This window comes from Cucurbita moschata, unplaced genomic scaffold (genome assembly GCF_002738365.1).
Source record: "Cucurbita moschata cultivar Rifu unplaced genomic scaffold, Cmos_1.0 Cmo_Scf00022, whole genome shotgun sequence".
NCBI lineage: Eukaryota > Viridiplantae > Streptophyta > Magnoliopsida > Cucurbitales > Cucurbitaceae > Cucurbita > Cucurbita moschata.
The window spans coordinates 917,435-930,560 of NW_019268538.1; the positions used below are offsets into that span (position 1 = coordinate 917,435).

General features: G+C 34.5%; 1 protein-coding gene across 2 annotated transcripts; it reads right to left on the bottom strand.

Annotated features, from left to right (window-relative positions):
• Positions 1–482: 482 nt before the first annotated feature.
• Positions 483–12,774, bottom strand: LOC111459277 (phosphoglucomutase, chloroplastic-like). Of its 2 annotated transcripts, XM_023102098.1 has the most exons (22): positions 12,504–12,774; positions 12,222–12,287; positions 11,747–11,791; positions 11,565–11,657; positions 11,431–11,483; positions 9,035–9,086; positions 8,867–8,935; positions 8,593–8,661; positions 6,985–7,107; positions 6,821–6,873; positions 5,918–5,996; positions 5,128–5,192; positions 4,983–5,050; positions 3,687–3,805; positions 3,345–3,535; positions 2,826–2,967; positions 2,678–2,759; positions 2,049–2,095; positions 1,858–1,935; positions 1,455–1,560; positions 1,258–1,374; positions 483–652 (listed from the first exon to the last, which is right to left on the bottom strand). In XM_023102098.1, exons 1-21 carry the CDS (start codon positions 12,729–12,731, stop codon positions 1,307–1,309), a joined length of 1,896 nt encoding a protein of 631 aa, XP_022957866.1. In that variant the 5' UTR covers positions 12,732–12,774; the 3' UTR covers positions 483–652; positions 1,258–1,306. The 2 variants fall into 2 exon arrangements, with proteins under 2 accessions (XP_022957866.1, XP_022957865.1); XM_023102097.1 differs by lacking the exon at positions 483–652 and having other exon boundaries at positions 1,091–1,374.
• Between the last annotated feature and the right edge of the window lie 352 nt (positions 12,775–13,126).

A 13,126-nucleotide genomic window follows, 5' to 3' on the forward strand; every position in this document is an offset into this window, starting at 1 on the left:
GCACTATCACTTGAGTTGGGATCTATAGGTGATTTGACATTCAAATTTATACTGTCAGCATTAAAAGGAAGAATCTGCTACTTCCGAGTCCATTATGAGAGATCTAGTACCTACTTTACTGAGTTGAACGACATTTTAGGACTGGAAAATTTTAAACTTCCAACCTTTGAGTCGAAGGTATATGCCTAACCAGTTCAACAATGTGTACATTGTCTAGTACTTCATTGCAATACAAATCATCCCTTGACTAGCTTCCACGGATTAAAAGTTCCAGCTCTAGAATTTAATTTGAACTGTAGAGTTACATGAGTTCCCTAGGGCCACCGCAAGAGCGTATGTTATTTTGGAGTTTTACCTATAACAATCACTCCAAAATTATGGCTTCCTTCCATTTGATGATTTTCATAATGGGTAGCAGTCTCAAGCTCAGCCCTAAATGAGGACAAGTAAAAGATGTGTCGTAGTCCAAAAGTTGGTAATTATAGCAACCTACAAGATAAGGCCATAATCCTGATCTCTACGTTTTTCATTGCTGTCAAATAGAAAAGTTTGCAAAATCAAACAGCTCGAAGAAACAGGTAAAAGAGCTGGTCTAAATACATGCCTGGATTAATTGCCAGTTTTCCATGTCTTCTAGCACAACATCCCGTCACTGTTAATATATGCAGAGGAAAAGTCATGTTTTAGAATGACAAGAACTTGTTCTTGTTGTGCTCTCAAGCAATGGTTTTTGTTTTAACTTTTAGGATGAATGTATCAAGAAAATTGTCCAACATTATTTGACCAACTTGTATGATATGGATATATGATGCAATCTAGTCCTAGAACTATTTCACCAACTGAATAACCTCCTTATTGTTGGTTTATGCCAACCAGCCGAAGTCTCATTCTAACCAGCCGATGTCCATAAATGAAAGCAGTCCATGTAAAGACTACAAGCACATCATGTGATTCAGCTACAAGGTTCGGTAGGTGACAGTTCACCAATGAAACTACCATGCCAAAAACAGTACTTTATTCTCATATGAAATGTGGAAAAAGTTCATTTAGAACATCTACATCTCAATCAAAAGGAATATGGAAATTAGTATTGAATAACGAAAATGGAAAATATTATTGATTTCTGATGTAGTTGTTTAATTGTCAAATTTTACATGGAAAAGCTAATTATTCGGCAGAGCTAAATTAACTAAATAAATCAAAATTGAAATATAAGCAAGCATGGCCCAAGACAGGGCAAGGGATGGAAGGGCCGACCTCCATCTAGTGGAGTCTGGGCCAGTGTATAGATTATGAGATTGTCCCCTTAAGTGATGACTGTAGGTTTCTTCCTCCCAGTGAACTCCTCCAGTTCGGACAAAGACAATGCCAAATCTACAACATAACGAAAAGGAAGAAAATAATTAAATAAATAATTGAAGAAGGTTATTGTTATACAAAGGCATTAAACGAACCTATTAATGGTTTCAGAGATGTCTGGGCATCCACATCATGTTTAGAAATGTCCGGTTCAAACTGCTCAATGTATATTCTTACAGTTGCTCCAGCTGAACCTGTTCCCTATAAAACATGAAACTTAAAAAGGTTATTGTTGAAGGAATGACTTTGATTTAAGGAATATTTGTGTAATCCCATTAAAAAAAAGGGAAGTAGTTGATCTTCTGTATTTCTTGTTATCTAGTATCTAAGAATTTATTTAGATTTACTATTACTTGGTATCTAGGGATTCAGCTAGCTTTTCTGTATTATAAAAGGTGCAAGAGTTATTTTAGTTTACAACTTTTATAAGATTTATCAATAATGGATCACAATGTCCTATGATAAGAAAGAAGAGGAAAAAGAAAAAGATGAACATACAGATAAACGATATATTATCCTTGATCCATCTGAAAAAACAAAACGAACACCTTGTTTTGATGCTACACTTCCATCAACCTGAACATGCTCAACATTGAATTAAGTAAGTTCAGCAATGGGTAAATTTAAGGCTGTGAAAGCAAGAGTTGAGACTAAAAAATACAGTAAAATTTTATATTACAGAGACTTACGGGATCAGTATATGAAAAGTCATCCGCAAATTGGAGGATATAACTCCCTGCAAAAGTATTAGCAAAAACATTCATAGCAATAGGAAAATGACAAACGACACCTTGCAAGATGCTTGAAATATACTTAGGTTTAATAAGTTTTGGACTCTGGACTTTCAAAGTTGCGTCTATTAAACCTGGGGTGAAAATGAGTGTCAAATTAAGACATTCTAGGTAAATAGCAAGTTATTGGAAAGATTTATTTACGTTTGTAATCTTTGATCCCTAAAGTTGAGAGGCTGCTTAGATTAGTTTCCATTTTTAGCCTTCATTTTTCTCGAATTTAACACGACGTACTTATTTCCAAAAAAGCTGTCACAAAATGCCTAAACTTGTCCAAAATCTACCAACTATGTAATCCTTAAATACAACCAATGTGCCACATAAATGTTAAATCGATGAAGTTAATTGCAAGAACCCATCAGATTCAAATTGAAGTTGAAGGACCTATTCAAAACTTATTATTAAGACTAGATAGATACAATCTTCGAAGTCTAAGGATTTAGTAGAAACTTTTTAAAGTGTAAACACTATATAGATATGACCCTAAAGGTTTCAGGACTGGACTAGTAATTTAACCATAAACTTACCATATTTGTCACCAGACTTGCTCTTACTGATGACTTCTCTAAGGTGATGTAGCATCTTATTAGCGCCTTCAGACTCACATTCCTGAACAAACATTTTCAAATATGAAGGAATGAAACAGCGAAACCTTTAGGGTCATATCAATCTTACCTCATAGTCATATCTTAAAAAAAAGTTCCTTCCATAAATAGCCCAATGTTCCTTCACAACATCTGACACTGAGATCAACTTCTCCCCAACTTTCTTGTCTTTGTTTCGGAATGCAATTATAGAAAGCCAAGCCAGCACAGCCCTATCATGAGAAAGACTCAAATCATTTCATATTGTAATAGTTAGCATGGCTATAAAACGATACCATCTTGCTAGAAAGTTTACTATTTTGAAGTCCCACTAACAAATGGTATGAACACGAGCAAAACCACAAAGTATAAAAGAAACGAACTAAATGGTGGTTTTTTTCCAATTTACGAAGTGCTAAAATGCTTGCTAGAGGACATATTAATAATTGAACAAATCCACTATTAAAGTAATCAAGGGTTCTGATCATTTATGTTAGTAAATAATATATCCAGGCCAGAAAAACATAGAATCTATTCATTTAGGATCCCCTCCACGAAAAAGAGCACCAGACACACTTAACTATGCCTAAAAGTGAATGTAGACTCTTACCATATGCCATCCTTCTCACGGATATGGTCAGAACCAGTTCCAAAACTTTCCTCCCCACATATTGACAATTTCCCAGCATCCATAAGGTTACCAAAGAATTTCCAGCCAGTAGGAACCTCAAAAAACGGCAGATTGAGCTTTTCAGCTACACGATCAAGTGCACCACTTGTTGGCATAGAACGAGCCAGCCCCTATAAATGAGGAAGTTTATTTTACCTTTTTCACTTCCTTTTAAATAAACTCAAAACAGTCCACAAATTCATAGAGCTCATTTTGCAGAAACCTTTTAAAAGATCATCCACAACTAAAGCTATTGAGAAATGAAGCATGTGAATTCCATACCTTGGGACCATTCTTGAAATATGGAATTGCTTCCTGTGCATTAGCTGCAATAATTGCAACAGAATCTGAAGGAGTAACAAAAAAACCCTTACCCAATATCATGTTTCTATCACCATCTCCTGCCAAAGGATGGAAAAAGAAATTTAATCATCTGTTATTACGTTTGCAGGCTAAGCATCCATTACTGCATTAACTAGCATGTGTTAATGGGAAGAATCTGCAAGAGATACCATCATAAAATATTATTTGAATTTTACGAATGAGGGTAAATAATAATTGGACAATTACAAAACGAAGTTTAGAAAATGTCTCCACATACAGATGTTCTGTTTAGGCGACTGGTGCAAGGATGTTGGCAAAGAATCGATTGAAGAATATGCATGGGTTCACAAATGAATTCCTTAGGCTAATTTGATATGATGAAGAGATAAACTAGGGGCTTAAAATTAGTACTGCACATCCATCCAGGAAAAAAAATATAATAAATAAATAATTAATTAAACTAGTCCAACACATAAAATTGGTAACAAAATCCTTATACCATGATCCACAGCCTCTTTAGTACTAAAATTCAAATTCTCCACTCTAGTAATCCCGAAGACTACTTTAATACCACCCTAAGAAATTTTCTAAAGGAGAAGGATATTGTTCACTTAAGTGGCACTAATACTCCTCAACAAAATGGCATTGCTCAGAGAAAAATTGACACCAACTAGAACTTTGTAGAACTCTAATTCTTCTAACTACTTTCAGAGAAAAGCTCTTCTCACACTCACCTACCGCTAAGTAGAACGCTTGATCGCCATGAAATGCTTATAAAAACTTCTAGAAAGCTTGATCACTAGGAAGTGCTTAAAACAAATAATGCTCGAGATTTCTTCAACCCTACCCTCATACAAACCTTCAACCTCGTCAAGTTTCACACCAAAATTCTTGTACCAACACACCCCAACAAAATGGCATGGCTAAGCGAAAAAATTGCCACCTTCCTGAAGTAGCTTGATCACTAATTTTCACTTTGCATGTTCCAAAACCTTCGGGTAAAGAAGTTTTTGTTGCCTCTTATCTCAAGAACTACATGTCATCTTGTGCCTCCACCACTACTAAATATGTACTGCTTTTGTTGATATTTATCCTGAATACCACAGTAAACTCTGATGAGATCCATGAAGTCTTTCTAGGGTACTTAAGAAATGAAAGTGGAAGGATACAAATGATATTATCCTCTAACTCATTAAATGCTTTCAAACCATGAATGCAACCTTTCAAAATATAGGTCCAATATTAGATGAATACCATCGCTAGCAGCACCAAAATCAGGTCCATCTTCACTGAACAAAATGTTGACCAAATCCTTCGCATACCTATTGAACATTACAAATATTTAGTATTTCTCCAAGCCAATAGCAAACTATACAGCCGGGAATCTTTAAAAACTTACGTAAGGTTAGGATCTGGATGTCCATGCCCAAAATCTTCTAGAGGCACTCCATTCAAAATTGAATCCTATGGGAGGATTGCAAACATTTGAGTATTTTTGTATGAACTTTGCATCTTTTTCTCAATGAAAGTTTGTTTTAGTCTATTATATATATTTCATTTCTGTTTTAATTAAAAAAAACATATTTGATAACTATTTCAACTTTTTAATTGGAAGAATAAAAAAAATCAAAAACATGTTTAATAATGTTTTATGTTTTCTCATTTTCCAAAATAAGTCAACCAAAAATTCTTAATTAATGATTTGTTATCAACTATACAATAATTATCAAATTATAATTTTTCTATTTAATAATAAAAATAATATATTGTCTTTTACATTTAAAAGGTATAGCTTTCAAAAGTTTAATCATTATATTGATATTTATAAATTACAAGAAAGAGAGAGAGATAAGAGAAAGAAAAGGTACGTTAGATAAGGGAAATAAAAGTTAAAAGAGGAAGAAATGAGTTAGAGTGAAAAAAGTTAACAGAGATTTGTTAGAGAGAGAAAACAAGTTAGAAAAATCTGTCAAGAGTAATGTAACTATCTGTGAGGAGTACTTCGTGAATCAAAACTTTAAAAACTATAATTTGACTATCAAACATTTTTAAAAAAATGAAAAACCAACAAGAAAAAGAGAAATTTATTTTGAAATTGTTAGCAATGGTATACCTTAATTACTAGAATCTCAAATATTTTTTTTTATTTTTCATCTGGCTAAAATAGATGTTGGGTCGTAGCATCATACCAAACGGGCTCCTAACTTGTCCACAAAAATTGGTTTTGCATAAGCACCAGTTACTGCATGCATGGCATCAAATACAAACCTGACAAAATTGAAATAACAAATATGTTAATCAAACATTACGAAGAGAAAAACAATGCATAAAAATGAGAAACCATGGCATACATATCCAGACACAAACAATAGAATAGAAAGAAAAAATAGAACATTGGTATGCCTGAAGTAGCAAACATAAGGCTATATATCAACTTTCTACCACTAAAGCGATGAGCTGATAATTTATGATCAATACTAACGATATGAACCATGATTTGACATCCGTAAAGCATACACTAACAGCTATAAGGCAAAGTTTGTGTGCTGAGTGTACTTTCATTCCTTTTCTCATTGCTAGTAGTTAAAAGAGCGTGCAAGTAGCCTCTGGGCACTCGAAAAAATTTAAGAAAAATGAATGAAAAGACTACTATAAAGCTACTAGATATTTTCCCATAGCTTGTGCTCCAAAACAACTTAACTGTTGAAAGAAGTCGATTGTACTAGTGGTGAAAGAAAAAACCAAGCAAAACCAACATTGGTTCCAGTTCGAACCGATTCGGTTTTCAAATAAGGAAAAGTGAATAAAATCAAATGGTTCAAGGTTTGTCAAGCTTGAAATGACAATAACCAAGCCTACCAAAAGTATTTATGTTAAAAAGTGAAAACTATAATAAAAAAAAATAACTATCAGTGCAATTGGCTCTAAAGTCTGGTAATGTGAATGTCACATATTCAAAACCTGTCAGCACCACTGACATTTTGCCAGCTCCAGGCCGAGCCCAGCGTTCTGTGGGATAGAAAATTGTTTAATTTTGGAAAGATAACCAACACGCCACCGAGACTTATAGGCATTAAACTAAAAACTCTAACCTGAAATCTGAACGTGACAGCAGTTTTTTTATGAGTGGAAAATCAAATACATTCTGCAGAAGATAACTTTCTGTTAATCCTCGGGAATAATCATATTTAATATTTAAAATTTTCATGTTTTCTTCTTCCTTTTCATTTTTGTGGTGTGCGAGGGTATCAATCACCTCCATCAGCTCCAAATAGTCAGAAACAGGATGTACAACTTCAACACTGAAGTTCCCGTACTTAATTTCTCCAAGGCGAGAGAGGTCAACATCAGGAATATCAGCAAATTTTATTTCAGATATCTGCAAAATACTTGCACAAATACAACCTCGTAAGATATAATAAAGGGGGTCGCCAATATAAGAGTTACACTAATGCTAAAGTTGAGTGATAAACATGAAATCAAATAGGAAAAGCCATGGGTTAAAATGCAATATTCATACTTGGAATCTAATGTATTCGGTAACACCACTTGTTTTCCTTTTAAAAAGAAAAGAAGGCTTTATAAACGAGAAGATAGGGACACATACAAGTCCTAGTTAAGTAATTTATTGACCATCAAAGAAAAAAAGGCATGCGGTCAGAAGTTAATATCAATAATAAAAGAGTTTCAAAATGATCCTTGTTTATGGCGTACGCCAATTGATTTAACTCGTTTTCACCATCATTGTTGGACCCAGCACTATTCTTCTCCTATTGTCTTCTCAGATCAATATAATGAGTTTTTTTAAAAAAAAAAATAATTAGGTCTAAAACATATTTGGTTCTCATACTTCCACTGAAGTAATGACTAAACCCTGAACTTCCATGACAGTAATTTTTGTAACAATTCAAATACTATCATGAAAATTCTAGTCAAGGTGAAGTATTTATTTTTAATATTTAACGATTAAGTCCATGTACTTTAGACACAATTGATCTCCAAACGATTAACTCGTTTTCACCTTAATGGGATTTTTCACAACAAGAGCTAAATCCTTACAAAATTGAAATATAGGAATTAAATCATTACATACTAAATTTTGTGAACTAAATCATTATAAATGTTAAACCATAGAGATCAAACTGCATACAAAAGTTTAGGGACTGAATAGTTTCTTTGAGGATGAAATATGTTTTTTACCCTAGAAATCAATTGTCTGCACCAGCAACTATGCAAGTGTCTTTCACACCTGATTGAGAAACTCTTCTCTTCCTTTCCAGTCTAATAAACCACAAAACTGCAAATTAATAAAACCCCTACCTCTGAAAGGAGATCAGGTCCAACGTGTCCTCCAACATTTCACGAATATCCAACCCCAGCAAAAGAAAATGGTAAAACTAATCCCAACCAAAAACACCTCCACACTCTAGTGGAAAAAGGATAACCACAGTAAATGAAGATCCTCAACTTTGCTCCAACACAAAGCACACCAGTTCAGGTCAATGCCATGACAGGAGGCTTTTTGCAAGACGTCAAAAGTATTAATATTTCCCAAAGCAACCAACCAAAGAAAAGAAGTGAATGTTCTTTGAGATTTTTATTTCCATCAGGAAGTGAAGAAAGTAAGAGATGGAAACAAAGCTGAAAGAGTAGACCAAACAAACAAATTGGGAGCTTACCAGAGAAGGACCGAAATGGCTCAAGGAGAACTTTGATCTAAACAACAAGAGGATAAAAAGTGTACAAGACATTGAATGCAATAAGCATATAACAGGATAATTGATCAATTAGAAAGCAGACAAGAAACTTGACCAAAAAAATCTAAATAAATGAACAAATCACGAAGGCAGAAACATGTACTTACAGAAAGAGTGTTTCCATATATTTTGTCTGTAATTGATTCAGGTGCAGGCTGCCCACTGCTATAATTAAACTGAAAAGTCACTATAATTAAGTCAGATTACAATCTTACAACTACCTATAGTAATTTTCGTGGATAAGATAAGATCAAAATGTTCCACTAACATCTTGATTTTTGCGACCAAAAAAATAAGCTTCATTTAAAAGTTGCATGTTGACCAATAATTCAGTTTAACTAAAGATATAGCACAGTATAAAAATGAACAAGGAAAATTTACCTTAATACCCCAGTCATATTCAGGCCCACCAGGATTGTGACTTGCACTCATTATAAATCCTCCATTGGCCTGTGAGAATTAAACACAGAATAATGTAGAAGGCAAAGGAGAAAATTAAATGTCCACCAAAATGCTTGATCATATCATAACCCTATAGAACAAACTTGCCTTCCTCCTTCGTATTACAGCAGAGACAGCTGGAGTGGACAAAATACCTTCCCTGTATCATATAAATTTCATTCTATTTCACACACATTCTATTATATATTTAACTTTTTGTAATGCCCAAATAGAAGTGTCATAGCCATCATTGCATTCATCTGGCTACTGGTATTAGCTAAAAACAATAGTTCTCTGAATTTCAGGTTTACAAATAAAAATTCAAGAGAATCGCAATCAAACACTGGCTCTCTCTCGGCAAAAATTATATTCCCCCTCACAAATTATAGTCTCAATGATCTCAAAATAAATTGGTTACAAGGATGATTACGAAAAGCAATACACACCAAGGCCCAAAGATAGATGTGAAACCTAACCAAGGACCACATCTCAACCCACAGATTCTCAATCCTCTACAACTCTTTCCATGAAAGGGAGGACAAAGAAGAAACTTCTCCACCATAGAACTATACCATTTAGGCTGAAACATGCTAAAGTCGAATGTCTCGAGAAAACAGCTCCACACTGAGTGAGCTCACAAGTCCACAGGAGATGATCAAGATCCTCTATTGCCCCCTACAAAGGATACAACATTGAAGGCCTATCAAGTAAGATGAACTCCTCTGAACTTAATCCAAGGTATTAACCCTGCCATGAGGGACATACCACATAATTTTACCTTCTTGGGAATTTTAAGGATAGTGTTTTCCCCTTGTCATCATATTAGCTCGGCTCATCCAAATAAGTATCTTAAAAATTTGATAACCTCACCAAATCTCTAATTGTATTTTTTTTCTTTATATTTTAAATCAATAATAATAAGATGAATGAGACTTCAATTACTATGCTATATCTATAAGAGAACGTACAAATGTATTTGAATATCTTGAGTTGTCGAAGTGAAGATTAGTTTCGTATTATTTAATGAGCATCTTGTATTTCATAAAAATTGGGGGCAATATAATCCTTACGTAAGGGTCATCCTACCCAATTTTCAGGCATTAAGATATGCTTTAGACGTGGATGATTATCATAAGAAATTCCCAACATATCATAAGATTCCCTTTCTGAAAAATTTGCACAATTCCGAACCCAATTTTGTGTGAGTTAATGTGGTGAATTCTTCAGAAATATGGATGGAAAGGAATCAAAGAATCTTCAAAGACAAGCAGCCTCCTTAGTCCGATCGTTTGAAGGCATCTTCATGGTGTTATCTATCCAATTCTTACTTATTTGATACTAATTTAAATTGGCATGCTTTTATATCTCCTCCATAACTTTCCTTTACGATATGTTGCTACCTTGTGGAGTTCGTATTTTTAGCATTAATCTCTTCTCCAATGGAAAGTCTCATTTCTGGTTCAAAAAAATAAGGAACGTCATTTGAAGAACATTTGGTGGGACTCCTAACACTTCAATCATGCTAATCCCTAGACTAGACTGTTTGAGTTGTGTCTTCACTAGAAGCCAAAGACTCATTGTTGAGATTTATATTCACGATTGAGCCATTGGAGAGGCTAGCTTAATTATTATTGTTAATAGCAGAAACCACATACTTGATTCTGGTCTTTTGGTCTTTGTACAGCCATTTGGATAGTTAAACGCCCAAAACAAGGTGAAATCCTTCTGATGGAGCTCAGTGTTGGGGGATTCAAACACCCAAGAGAAGGTGTTGGTCAAAGAACTCAAAGCCAGAAGCATTCAACCTGTCCCAACCAATGCTGCTAATGCAAGCAAAGAAATATAAGCTCACATGTTCCTCAAACACCCTTTTTCTGCCAATTTATGGTAGAATGTCCACTTGATGTCTCTGATCACATACTACCATGTCAGCCTTCCTTTACGGTATATGACTATGCTTACTAGGCACTTTCTTAAATCCAAAGCTAAAATCGTTTAGCTTAACAAAATACTTTGAGAAATTTGATTGCTACTGATTGGAGGAACTCCAATTCCTTTGGCTCTGTAGGCCCTTCTCATGGCCATTTCATAGTCATTTCTCATTGAAAAAACAAAAATTTCAAGCGCACAATAATCTCAACCTCCACAAGATATTTATTCACAGTTCTATAAATAATTTCTCAAAATCTATTTTGCAAAACAAATTGCTAAACAGCTCCATGGGGTTTGGTTAAGTAGGGTATCTTCCCTTAATTTTTTTTATTATCTTTTCATGATTACTGAGTATTCTCTTTTTAAAAAACAAAAGTGAAAACAAGCATCCATGAGTTTAGCCATGATACGAGAAACAGAAAGCATGCACATTTAGTGAACCATATCAAAACATACTCAGTACATGCATGTATAAAACAAGAGAATTGCTGGGTTAACTTTACAATACAGAACTCCAAAATACAAGAAAAGGTCATAGTATTTGGAAATTACTCAAAGGTAGATCTACTTACTTCCCAACCAATATTTTCCCAACACCGTTTCCTGCAGCAATTTTGATGATAATCTGCAATACATCTGCGAAAATTAATTGAGAAGTTCTAAGGAAACTAAACTACAATCAAGAAGAAACAGCTCCAGAAGAGACCTGCGCAGCTTCTTTATTAAAATAGCGACCATCGCCTCCTAAAACCAACAGCCCATTTTTGTAATCCTCTAGTGGCAAAGAATTGAACAATGCCTGCAGAATCAAAATGCTCAAGTAGCACGTTCAATCTCATGATGAGATATCATAGATTAACATTGCCTGCAGAATGCAAACATTCAAACCTGGATCCAATTTGCAAGGTAATTTTCCTGCTTAAATATTTTCACCTAAAAGACATGTAAATTAACAAAGTGAGTTGTGAGTGAAGGCACAATGCCACAAAAATCCCAAGAATATGATAAAGGGCAGGGATAATTCAATAAGCACTACATCAATACATCGAAGACTAAATTCTAAAAACAAGAACAGCAATGGTTCATTAAACCGCTTGTTGGCCATTTTCCCGCCATTGAACAACCACGGCAGATGGTACAAGTTCATCCACATTATCACTCCATTAACGAACTCGCTTCAAATTAGAAACTTCCAATGCTCATACAGAACTCGTTATATGGAATTTTACCATCCTCTCCTTCGGCTTCTTTAATTTTTTTTAACAATAAGTCACTAATCACTCGAAATTCGCGCTAATATCCTTTGAAATAGTAGAACAATCTAAGGTAATTAGAAATAGAAAAGATAACAAATGAATGACACCTTCTTCCGGAGACCACTGGTTCCAGTTTTCTGGCCTTCAATCGGCTTGGTAGGAATGAAATCAATCTGGAAAGCCAACATACACATCATGTAATCAACATCAACAGCAATGCAAACCAAAACACGAACACACAAAATCCATGAATCAAAATAAAATTTTCTCATCCAGCAACCACAAATCACAATGATAACAAGTAAAAAAAAAAAACGTGCAATAAGCGCTCATTGAGAAAGAGAACAAATAAGATAGAGAGACATAGAGTGATCGAGCGGGATAGTTACCTTGACACCTGAAGGTTCCGCAACAATTGCAGAAGAAGAAGAGGAGGAAGAAGAAGACGAAGATGCCTTGACAGCGATAGAGTGAGAGGCAATTCGAGGAGATGAAACGAAAGCTGTAGAAGGAGGAATTGCTTGAGAAGAAGCTCCATTGGAAGAAAATGGGAATGAAGATCGTCTTGTTAGCGGGGAAGAGAGGAGATTGTGGAGGCCGAGGAAGGGGGAAGCCATTGACGACGATGATTATGAATGTTGGAAGCGATCAATCCACTGTGTCTGTAACAGAGATCAGGAAAAGAATATAAATATATAGTTGGGACTTCGCGCCTGCCACGTATGCACTCTACTTTCTCAATACACGTACGTACAATTGCCGGTTCGCCGACCGTAAATAGAAAATTAAATAATTACATTAATACTAATTTTCCTTGGTATAGATTCCCTTGAAACTCGGGCAAAACCGTGTCAAGTGGCTGAAAATAATATATTTTATTAAAATTTAAATTTGGCTAAATTAATAAAAATATGTTTCAATAATTATAAATTTTTAAATATCCATAAACTTAATAAAAATATTTTAGGTTTAGTCAATACCCCTCATTTAAAAAAAAATTAAAAATATTTTT